Source organism: Sminthopsis crassicaudata, chromosome 6 (assembly GCF_048593235.1).
Source record: "Sminthopsis crassicaudata isolate SCR6 chromosome 6, ASM4859323v1, whole genome shotgun sequence".
In the NCBI taxonomy this organism is placed as follows: Eukaryota; Metazoa; Chordata; class Mammalia; order Dasyuromorphia; family Dasyuridae; genus Sminthopsis; species Sminthopsis crassicaudata.
In genome coordinates, this window is record NC_133622.1 from 91937082 (window position 1) to 91950183 (window position 13102).

The following is a 13102-nucleotide window of genomic DNA, read 5'->3' on the forward strand; positions in this document are numbered from 1 at the left end:
ATCATTTTTATATATTACCCAGAAAGCCCAGCAGCAAGAACTATAAAGAGAAATTCCATTTAAAATAACTATAAACAATATAAAAATTTGAGAGTCTACTTGACAAGGCAATCTTAGGAACTATGTGAACACAATTACAAAACACTTTCCACACAAATAAAGTAAGATCTAATCATTTGGGAAAATATCAAGTGTTCATGTGCAGGCTGAGCTAAAGGATAAAAATGACAATACCACCTAAATTAATCTATTTATTCAGTGCCATACCAATCAAACTCCCAAGAAATTATTTTACAAGTATAGAAAAAATAATAATAAAGTTCATCTAGAAGAACAAAAGGTCAACAATTTCAAAGGAATTAATGAAAAAAGGCAAATAAAGGTGGCTTACCAGACCTAAAAGTATATTATAAAGCAGCAGTCATCAAAACCATTTGATACTGCTAAGAAATAGAGTAGTCAATCAGTGGAATCAGGTTCACAGGACAAAATTGTCAATGCCTATAGTATTCTAGTGTTTGACAAGTCCCCAAACCCCAGGTTTTAGGATAAGAACTCAATATTTGACAAAAACTTCTGGGAAAATTGGAAATTAGTATGGGAAAAACTAGGTCATCCCTAACACCATATATCAAGATTAGGTCAAAATGGGTTCATGATTTAGACATAAAGAATGATATAAGCAAATTAGAAAAACAAAGAAAGTTTATCTCTTAGATCTGTGGAGAAAGAAGGAATTTGTGGCCAAAAAATAAAGTTCATTATTGAACATAAAATAGAAAATTTTGATTTTCTTAAGTTAAAAATTTTTCACACAAGCAAAAACAATGCAGAAAAGATTAGAAGGGTATCAATAAATTGGGAAACATTTTTATATTCAAGGGTTATGATAAAGGCCTCATTCCTAAACTATATAGACAATTGACTCAAATTTATAAGAATTCAAGTCATTCTCCAATTGATAAATGGTCAAATGATATGAACAGACAATTTTCAGATGGAGAAATTGACAATATTTATAGTCATGTGAAAAGGTGCTCTAAATCACTCTTGATCAGAGAAATGCAATTAAGACAACACACCTCTCAGATTGACTAAGATGAGAAAAAAAAGATAATGATGAATGTTGGAGGGGTTATGGGAAAACTGGGACACTAATAAATTGTTGATAGAGTTGTGAACTGGTTCAACCATTCTGGAAAACCATTTGAAACTATTCTGAAAGGATTATTAAACGATCCAGCAGTGTTTCTACTGGGCTTGTATCCTAAAGAGATCATGAAGGAGGGAAAGGGACCCACATGTGCAAAATGTTTGTGGTAGCCCTTTTTGTAATGGCAAGAAACTGGAAATTGAATTGGTGCTCATCAGTTGGAGAATGGCTGAATAAATTATGGTATATGAATGTTATATAATCTTATTGTTCTATAAGAAACTATCAGCAGGATGATTTCAGAGAGGCCTGAAGAGATTTACAAGAACTAATGCTAAGTTAAGTGAGCAAAACCAGGACATCATTGTCTGATGTACATGGCTCTTTTCAACAATGTGATGATTCAGGCCAGTTCCAATGGTCTTGTGATGAAGAGAGCACAGGGAGGACTGTGGGGACTGAGTGTGGTTTACAACATAATATTTTCACTCTTTTTTGTTGTTGTTTGCCTGCATTTTGTTTTCTTTCTCATTATTTCCTTTTGATCTGATATTTCTTGTGTAGCAAGATAATTGTGGAAATATGTATAGAAGAATTGCTTATATTTAACACATATTGAATTGCTGTCTAGGAGAGAGGGTAGAGAGAAGGGAGGGGAAAAATTTTGAAACACTAAGTTTTGTAAGGATGAATTTTGAAAATTATCCCAGCATGTTTTGAAAATAAAAGCTTTAAAAATAAAAAGAGAAATTGCTTTTTAAAAAAATAAATATGCACACGTATTTTCTGTTAAAAAAGTAATACTACTTTTAAACTATTCTATAATAGAGGCATGTAAATCACATGCTTTCGAAATGTTTTAATATGTTATGTTTGTCTTTAGTGGTTAAAAGAAAGAGGGCAACAAAGTTGCTGTCATATTCATGTGATGTCTTTTTAGGCCTAACTCAATGTCTTAGGGGAATACATAACTTCACTAAATGATCAATAAAGCCTTAATAAATTAATTCCATAGAAAATATTGTTGTTTGACATATGGACTTGATTAGATTGGGGGTGTCCAATTTCTATGATCATGGGTTCTGCAATACTTGCATATTTACATATCTATTAATTATATGTATGTAATATTATACGAATAATTATGAGGATTATAAAGTTTAACCAAAATGTGAATAGTAATAAAGGCCTAATAAGAGATTTATGAGTAGATGGAAGAAGACAGATGTGAAACATATGAAGAAACACTTAGCAAGATTTGATAACTGATTTTACTTTTGATGCTCTTTTCCCTTGCCAGTTACCTTCCTGTCCAAGAGAAAATCTTATTTCCCTCTTACACAATTGCTCCTTTCATCTTAATTGTTGACTGCTTCTCTGGGATCATCATCATATTCACAAAGAAGCTAGTTTGGTATACTGCACAGCAGAAGAGAGGGAAGTTGTGGAATGCTGGACAATAAGGGTTGATGTTAACACATTGAAGCCCTGTATTTGATTATACTAGTGAGGGTGAAATGTGACTTTTTTCTGCCTTCTGACTGACACCTAGGGTCAGTCCATAGTGCTACCCTGACTTTAAAGATCCTGGTATTATGTATTTAGGCCATAAAACCATAGATTTAGAGATAAAAAGAAAGTCCAAACCTCTTATTTTGCAGATGGAGAAACTGAAGCCTGGAAAGGTCAAATGACTTGTTCAAGATCACAAAGATATTAAGTTGTAGTGGTAGAAGTAAAAATAATAAATAAGCTAATGCACCTCATATTTCTAGTTTTTCTTGGAATTATATCTTATATGGGAAAATGGCCCTATTTACAAATGTAGTTCAATACTTCATTGAATTCATGAAACCACAGTTATGGATACTTTTCCATGGTTATTTATTGTAACTTTCATGTTCCATTATTTCATACCATTTTTGTCTATATCTTCCCATGAATCCTCCTTAGAAAATCTACACATTGGACATTTTCTTCTTTTTAAAAAAAGTCATTTCATGAATATGAGTATACTGTTACCATGTACTCTTGCTACACTACAACTGGTCCACTATATATTAAAATAATATAATTTTGGAGATTATATTCCTTAAAACAAATTCAACCTTTAAATCAACAACTAATTAATCAAAATATAGGCTATGGTTATTAAATTAATTTTAAAGGCATGTCTTGCTGCTGGATAACTCAATGGAAGGGATATAGATATATAGAAGAGATAGTCAAGAAAGAATTACTACTTCAAAAAATATTCTAGTGTAATTTGCTCCATAATTTTGGGAGACTTCTAGGGTAAAAAAAGTATTTAAATCACTATGTGGCTCATAACAGATATTTGATTGTTACAATTATTTTTGAACTTTCCTCCAGCGATGTATTTTTTTTTTTTTGCTTTTTATTTACAAAATAAATGCATGGCTAATTTTTCAGCATTGACAATTACAAAAGCTTTCATTACAATTTTTCCCCTCCTTCCCCCTCCCCTCCTCCAGATGGTAGGTTGACCAATATCTATTAAATATGTTTAAGTATAAGCTAAATACAATATATGTATACATGCCCATGTAGTTATTTTGTTGTACAAAAAGAATCAGATATTGAAATAGTGTACAATTAACCTGTGAAGAAAATAAAAAATGCAGGTGGACAAAAAAATAGAGGGATTGGGAATTCTATGAAGTGGTTCATACTCATTTTCCAGAGTTCTTTCACTGGGTGTATCTGGTTCAATCCATTACTGCTCTACTGGAACTGATTTGGTTCATCTCATTGTTGAAGAGGGCAGTGATGTAAATTCTAAAAATCAGCTATATGTTAGGAAATTGTAGTGTGGTTAGAATTACATTTCATCTAAAATAAATTTCTAGATTTCCTAGAAGTTGTCTGTTGAAAAGAATAGGGCTATTGGTCTGTGAAAACAACCATAATAATAAAATAAAGCTGAAGAATTATCTATTTGAAACATCTGCAAATTTCATATGATGGGTTCCTGGAGATTAGAAAAAAAACTCAAAGAGGATTGAAAAGTTAATTAAATATTTTTTGAATAGTTTTAATATACTATAACATTCTTTTCTTCCTTTCTACATGTTTTAGTTTTATAAAGACAGAAGTATAGAACAGACAGGGGTAAAAATTTCTTAAAGGTAAGTCAATGGTGTATGCTAAGACATCAGCATTTATGTGAGACTTTACTTAGGCTCAGATGACAAAGACTTTCTTTTTAAATTAAAGCAAAAACACTGGGTATGCTATCAGGAATTACAGTACTTCAACAGTGTAGAATCAACTGATCTGAGCAATTAGAAAGTATAGTTAGCTGAAACAAAAAGCTAACAAGTAATTATCTCCTTACCCCTCCTCTTCTTCTCTATCACTCCTAGGTTTTTTGTTTTTTTTAACTTCTGTTCAGATCTGGTTCACCTTCATCTCACAAACTGCATTTGTTTAAAAACTTGATTTTAGGGTACATTTCATGTTGCATATATGCCAACTGAAGCAAAACAATTGATATATTCAGTTGTTTTGATTCAATTGTGAACATCTTAAAATAAGCAATTTATTTAAGCTATTCTAGTATTAATGAATTAAGGCTTTCAAAAAAGCCTAATTCAAACATTAAAAATTAGATATTAGCTTATTTGAAAAGTAAAATTTATCATATCTTTAAGGTCTTTAGTTTCTCTACTTCTTTAGAATGGAAAATGGTATGAGTCTTTGTTAGTCACTGCCACTTTTCTGGTACAGTACAATACCCAATTGAAAGATAGCGCCACTAAACAACAAAATATTGATTAAAAAAAGTCTTTAAATTTTTTTCCAAAAATATTTAATTACTGCTGAGATTTTGTATTAAAGTACATTCTAGTTCATGTTATTCATACTTACAGCTTTCTAGTTGCATTATACATGTTTGTACATCCATAGGAAAATTTTTGAGATCCATTGGGCAGGAGAGTATTAATGTCAATCTGAAATTTAAAAGTTATGATAAAAGAGAATATCACATAAATATTTATGTAATGAGTCAATAACTAAAAAGAAAATACTTTGATAGTAACATCGATTTAGATTAGAATGAGCATCAAGATAGATATTGGCTATGAGATAGTCTGTGAACAAGTGGATACTGTCAAATTTATGTTTTATTTTTTGGTCAAATTGGATAATAAAATGGGAACAAGAATGAAGCTTTATATAACCAATGACCTGATCAAAACAAATTTCTCACAACCTATCCAAATTCTGTATTGAACAGAAGTACTAAAGAAAGTACAATGTGTCATGAATATAGTAATGTTAAAAAAAAAAATGGAAGAAGGAACAGACCAGATATTTCAATTGTGAAAGTTTCTATCAAGGTATCTGTTGAGATTATACCTCTTACTGGAGAATTTCATCTACTTTATTTTTTATAAAGGGTTAATCAACTTTCAGAGTCTTTTTCACTTGGCTCAGCTAGGTTACAAAATTTCACAAGTACCACTATAAACTCAGCCTCTTGTGTTTTTATTTTTTAAGGGAAGTTGCAACCAGGCAGGTTTAGATTTGTATTAATTAGTGCTAGATCCTAAAATTTGCTTTCATTTCAATCATATGAAGTTTTCAAATATCCAAGATGCCTGGGATAGTCAAAGGTTTTGGCTTTAACAATGAACACTTTGACTTTCCCTTTGAAAGGACACAGTCATTCTCCAACTCTTTGTATGTTCCTCCTATGCTAGGAGAAGACAAATACACATTCTGATGATCTCACTGGATGGAAACAACAGACATTATATACTTTTGAAAATAAAGATGCAAGGAGCTGTCTAAGAAAAATAAGAATTCCTCTTATAATTTGTATCCTGGAAAAACAAATCTTTGGCATATCTGTCTTTTTGGTTTAAGGTACAATATTAGAAAAAAAAATTAGCACTGTTACAAATTTTGAGTCAATTATGTGTTTGTATCATTAGATGTAGTTATGAAAATGGAGACTACAAAATAATAATAAAAAAAGAAACAACAGAGGACCTGAAAAAGGCTAATATGCAGTTCCCCAAAGAAACATCCCTAACTAAACAGCAATCACATTCTGCCTTTTGAAATAGACTGTTCTTACTGAAAGAGAGAACACTGTGCTTTGTTGACAAGACATGAAAGTAGGCTTAATCCCTTTCAGTTTGGGGCACAGGAATCCTTGGCTTCATGCAAAAACAAAGTTTACAAAACAAAGTTTAAATGTAGAATAAACAAATTAGTCTCACTACAGTGAAATGAAAACATTCAATTTGCAGCTGACTTGTCATAAGTTTCCAGATCTTTAGCCCTTGTTTTAAAACTTTAATATTTTAACAATAGAAATGTGTTAGGTAGAAGTTATTTATCTTTACTTTTTGTACATGTTGTACTTGGGATATTCATAGTTGGTGCTTTTGTAGGGAGAGAAACAAGATATCTAATTTCATTGATAAGAGAAATTCTAGATGAGGAAATTCTCTCTAAAAATCCAGATCAGTTCCTTCTCTGTTATGAGAACAAAACACTTAAAGCTTGGCGAAACTAAGAAATTTGTTTAGGATTATACAGCCAATATGTGTCAGACAAGACTTAAATCCAGATTTTTTTCTAATACCAAGGGTTACTTTGTCATACTAAGTCACCAATGAATACTAAATTTTTGAACTGAATGCCACTCACAATTCCAGATGAATTAGGAAGTCCTTTTCTGTTTATCTTCTACTCCACTATCAATACGATCTTAAAGAATAGATTTACCATGGCTCCCTTCCCCTAAACAAAACTGAGTGATATTGTCTCTATGTAGATGTTCTCTCAAGATATTTCATTTCCCAACTCAGTATTTTCAATGAACATCCCATATTGTTGGATGTCTTTCTTTTCATCCTTGCTTCCTTCTACAAGAATACTTTCCTGATGTTTGTAATGTTAGTGCTTTAGCCAGATTATTTTCTTTGTAATCTCAGTGCTCAGCATGGTACCTGGCATAAGGTAGGTGTTTCATAAATACTTGGTGATTTGTTTAATCTGTGGAGATTTCTGGATCTTCATCCATGTCATACTCACAATAAGTGAAAACTCTATTCTGGACTTCTTCCTTTTCTCTTCCTTCTTCCTCTCTCCTCTTTATCTCTCTCTTTTTTTCCCCCTCATTTGATTATTCCAGTTAACAATTATAGATTCAAGTATCATCTCAGATCTATATAGTTAGCCACAGTCTCTGTTCTGAGATCCAGACCTACATCATGAACTGCCTGTTGGGCATTTTAAAAAGCATGTCATATGGACGTCTCAGAAATCCTATTTCCAAGTAAGTGATCCTTCCATCAAAATTTGTTATAGCATTAGATTGAGGGGTACTGCTAACCCAATTACCCAGGTTGATGCCATTTTCCACTAATTTTCATTCACTCCATATATCTAAATAAGTTGCCCAAAGTAATCATTTTTGCTCTTCACAAGGTCTCTCATATATTTCCTCTTCTCTGCATTTCTACAATCCACCACTATAGTTCAAGCCTTTATTTCTTTCATTTGAACAATTGCAATACTCTTAATTATTCTTACTATATCTCCCTACTCTAATCCATCCCCTATAAAGTCACTTAAGAAATCTTTCTCAAATATAGATCTGACCATAGATCATGTTCCTAACCTCCCAAAGTCCAATGGCTTCCTATGAACTTCAAAATAAATTCCATTGTTAGACATTTAAAACTTCACAACCTGCCCCCTTCTCATCTACTGTCCAGTAACTTAGATATACTTTTTGTTTTTAATACACAGCATTCTATTTCCATTATTTGTGCCAGGCTGGCTCCATGACTGGAATATTTTGTCCCTTCACATTCTACATTTTAGCTTCTCAGGACTTCATTTCCCAGTCTTTCTAAATCCTGGTGCTTTCCCCTCTAAAATTACCTTGTATCTTGTTTTATATATCTTGTATAGGCACTTTTATAGATGTTGGTTCTTCAACTAGATTGTAATCTTCTTGGAAGTAGGAATTTTTTGCTCTTTTCTACATTTAACTAGTGCTTATTGCCATTCTTGAAACATAGTAGGCCTTTAATAAAGGCTTATTAATTGAATCTAGTTCAATGTAGGCTTATAAGAATATTTTATTTGTTTCATTTCATCATTTTTATGCCTACATGCTTTAATTATTTATTTTTTATTTTAAAGCATCCATTTCCACTTTTCTGCTATCATCAATTGCCATTTTTAAGATATTTCATATTCTATGAGAAACATTTTTGTGATAAATGTGTCACATTTTATGCTGTCTTATCAACACCATAGATTTTAGGCAGGTAGCTATAAACATTCAAAACAGGAAATAGAACAGGTGAAAATGAAATAAGGAATTGGATAATATATTGTAAAATCAAGAAATGAAACATGGTGAGAAATGAATGCCTTTGGGAGTAAAATTTGTTTATTTGCTCTCTTATAAAAAAGCAAAATAGGAAAAGTAAATATTTCTTGAGGAAACTTATCTTGCTGTGTTATATGGAAAGACAATGTTAATTTCATAAAAAAGCAAATTTGAATCTCTTTTAGATATAATACTTCTTTTCAATTGTTATTTATAAGATTTAAAAATTATCATTATTAATGAGATATTGTGATATGTTAGAGTGTAATATCGACTCTGAAATCTTATGCACAATACTTATTATCTGACCCTGGGAAAATTGTTTAAACTTTGTGAGCCTCAGATTATTCTGGAAAATATCTACTAAATTATGAATAGGTTATGACCTCTCTTAGTGAGAGGATTTCTTACATGGATGGAATCAGAAATCTTTGATGCATCAACTTATTAGCATCATTAGTCATTTAAGGCATCCTATATCCAGTCTATGAATTTGAAGTCAGGGGACCTGGGTTCAGATACTTATGCTTGTTAATTTCTATTTTTGTAACCTTGGCCAAGTCACTTACTACCTGTGATTCTCAGTTTTTTTCAACTGTAATATGGTTTGAACTAGGGTACCTCTGAGATCCTTTAGCTCTTTATTGATAATGCTAAAAATTTAGATTCATCCAAAGTTCTATAGAATTCTTAGCATTTGGAAACATTGCATATTAAATAGAACTTTGGGATTTTTATTGTTTTTTTTTGGTTGGAGTAGAGTTGTAACTGGTTCTAAAAGTATCTTTATCACAGTATAGAAAGACTTGGATGTAAATAGGAGAAGGAATTTCACTTATTCAATTTTTTTCCCTTAAAAATTTCAAAGTTCAACTCAGATCTAATATTCATCTCAAAATTTCTTGATCTTTATAGGAAAATGTTGGAGATTTTGAGTTTAATAAATAATTAATCAGAGGTACATTTGTCTTCTGTTTGGAAACTGCTAAAAATGACAGGTGAGAAAAATAAAGTACTTTGTTTCATGATTATTTCATCTTGCTACTTTTAAGACTCAATTCATTGGTAATGAAAGAAAAAAAAAAGATAACATTATGGGAACATCAGGTCAATATGATTTCAATTATGACAACCAACAATGGGCATAACATTTATAGTAGATACCCTCAGAATCACCTTTTACAACAAATTTTTTGAGAGAACTTCATTAATAAAAGAGAAAAGAATGAGGACAATTAAAATAAATTTAGTTTGGACACATGCATACATAGAGATTTCTCTGCATATTATTATTTTTTATTCTCAAGGTAAACAGTTTTTAGAAGGCAGCTAGATGGTGTAGTGAAGATGTCAGTTTGAAGTCAGGAAAACCTGACTTCAAATCTAGCCTCAGATATTTATTAGGTATGTAATCCTGAGCAATTCACTTTTCTTCTACCTTGGTTTCCTCATCTCTAAAATGGGAATAATAACTATGCTTGCTTCCCAGCAATGCTGTGAGGATCAAATGAAGGAAAGCACATTGAAAACCTTAGGAAACTATGTAAAAATCTGATCATCATATTCATAGAAAGATACTATGTTTTGTTCTGTTTTGTTTTCTTAATAAATGTTGGATTCTCTGTGTTCTGGGGAGTTCTTATAGGAAATTTGAGAACAAGAGACTTGCTTTTTATTCCTCATGAACTAATTTAGGGTTTGAATTAAGGAAAAAACAATTTAGAGTCAGTTTCAGGATGATAAGTTTATACATCAGGTAGAGCTAGAAGAAATTTGAGAGATTTAGTTCAATTCCCTTATTTTTACAAGGCAATCATCCTGACTCTAAAGGATTTTTGACTTTGAAACAAATAATCAAAAGCTCTGGCAGAAATCCTATGTTCTAATGTTCCTCAGCAAGAGATGATTTCTGGATTTCAGAGATCAGCCTGTTCTGAATGACAGAGGATTGATTATTAAATTGATGAAGCTTTGTATCAGACGAATCTGTGGGGGAGAGACTATATATGTCTCCTCTTCATCTCATAAAATGTCAAAACATTGGATGAACATAAGAGTCATTCTATCGGTACCTTAAGTGATCAATACCATGAAAGACTTTAATCCTATTATTACAATGTCTTCTAAATTTAGGGCCAAATATGAGAGATCAGTAACATTAAAATGTATTGGGCTTTTCAGAGAAATGCACGAAGGAGAAAAGGAATGTTTGCTGCCTTGGTTTGCCATTGTGATTTGGGTTGTCACCTACATGTACATAAGTGCTGTGAGAATTGGGGAATTAAGATAAAAAATGTAAAAAGGGGACCAAAATAAAAATATAGAAGCAGAAAGGATGTAAAATGAATAGTAAGCATAACAAAATGGGATATAGCCAGGCAAACTGGAAAAGTTTATTTTTTTTCCCTTATAGATATTTTAGTGAATTCAACAACTTTTTTTTTTTCATTTTTTAAATTTCATATTAGATTTCTTTGGCCTTAGATTTCCATTTAATGCTCCCTGCTGGACTCTGTTGGTGTGGAACAACAATTGCATCAATTCTCAAGGTCTATAGTAAGCAAAAAACAAAATCATGGACATGAAAAATGGAAAATTGAAATAGTTCTCCCACCTAGGACTCACCTGATTGAATATAGCACATTTCCATTTTTGAAAATTCTTAGCAATTTGTTGTCTGTTGTAACCTCATGAAAGTTGGCTCCCTTTTCATTAGCAAAGAAAAGATCAGGTTTCCAAATGGAATCCAACATTGAGGGATCTAAGTCTAGGGAATCATCAGGGTATTCACTATATGCGAGGCGCGGATCATTCCACTTCTGACGGAGGAAGATGTTCACTCTGTAATCCTATAGAAACAAAGAAACTGGTTTTTTTGTTTGTTTGTTTTTAATGAAGATTGAAGGGTTTCATGGGTTTTTGTTTTGGCCGCTTCAGATGGTTTATATTGTTTATAATAATAACTAGCATTTACATAGTTCTTTAAGATTTGTGATATACTTTACATTTTTTTAATCCTCAGAAAACCCTGGGGAGCTAGGTATTGCTATTGTACACATTTTACAGATGAGGAGACCAAAATAAAGTATGTGAATTGCCCAGAATCATTGTAAGTGTCTGAAATTGGATTTAAGCTTAGAGTTTTCTGATTCCAAGTCCTATCCACTAGACCAACCTAGCTGCTCTTTCCTAGACGATGACAGAATGAAACCTATCTTCAATGGATTATAGCCAATAACATTTTTTGTTATAATCCATAGTTTATTAAAAATGAATTCTAAAGTTGAGAGTTAGGCAATATTTCCCCATTATTTATAATCTCCAAAAGAAATACAATGAAGATGAATAAAATACAAGGCAAGAGAGATTAGATGTGTGATTTCATTGATAGAGATGAGAATACTCTGTTTACCAAAGCAGGACAATATTTTCTCTGCAATTTAAAAAGTTGCTTAGAGGACTGAAAAATTAAAGTGATTTATTCAAAATCACATAATCATTTGTGACAGAGGTGACAATTCATGGATAGATCTTTAGCCACTATGCCACAGCCCAAAAAATCTTTTAATTTAGAAATCTATAGTTTTACTTTCTATCCCATTTGAAATACAAAGCACATTACTCAGTAGGATAATACAGAACAAGAACCTTGATTTGATTACTTTTCATGCATATTTATACAACACACTATGTATACATATATGCATTTATATATTAACACACAAATACATAATACATGTATAAATAGAATAAATAGTTATGGAAAGGACCTGTGGTTTGCTGGTATAGGGAATATAGGTAAACCTCAACAAAAGTAGATTTTTACTTTTTCAGGAACTAATAGTTCCTGAAAGTTGCCTGGAGAGATCAAGTGACATATATATATATATATATACATATATATATATATATCATATGTAAGACATGAGGTCAGGTCTTCCTAGTTTGGAAGGATGCTAGTTACCTTCCCTCGCCCCACACATATGCTTTTCCCCCCTTTGAGTTAGAATTCTTGTCCTTAGCATTAAATTCTTAGCAGGACTTTTTAATGTATTGTAGAAAGAGTAAGTATTAACTGAAGCATACTTATGGAGATAATTTTGCATTAGGGATATTACCAAAGGCATCTCTATTAAAAGTAATGATGATATGTTTTTCTTAATTGGAGAAAAGCACACAGACTCTATTCTTGGTGGTACAAGATTTTAAATGAAGAGGTACAAGATAAGAAAATATGATTTTATCTTTACATTTAAAGAAATTAGTGCTAATGATGTTTCCCAGAGAGGAAACATTATTTATGAGTAGAGGAGGAGAGAAATGCTACCATTGTTGTTGGGTTTTGCTCAATTCACTCTGAATTAATAGAATCATCACCAAAGTGGATGATCAGGGTTAAGATAATAGATTCAAAAGTTATTAGCTAAAAATAAGTCATTCATTTTCATTCAACTCCCTCTCCTACTACCAGTTTATATGTGATGAAAGAAATCATCGGACGAGTGCCAACAATCAATTGGTATATTCAGTTAAACTCTAGTACCATTAGGAAATTCTGGTTAAAT

General features: G+C 31.6%; 1 protein-coding gene across 2 annotated transcripts in view; it reads right to left on the bottom strand.

The window, feature by feature from the left end:
- GLRA3 (glycine receptor alpha 3) overlaps positions 1 to 13102 on the bottom strand; it is a 235304-nt gene that overhangs the window by 62372 nt on the left and 159830 nt on the right. For both annotated transcript variants that reach the window (XM_074273156.1, XM_074273155.1), the window contains exons 4-5: positions 11163 to 11386; positions 5045 to 5127 (exon numbers count right to left, since the gene is read on the bottom strand). In XM_074273156.1, coding sequence (XP_074129257.1) covers positions 5045 to 5127; positions 11163 to 11386 — 307 coding nt within the window. The remainder of the gene's footprint in view (positions 1 to 5044; positions 5128 to 11162; positions 11387 to 13102) is intronic.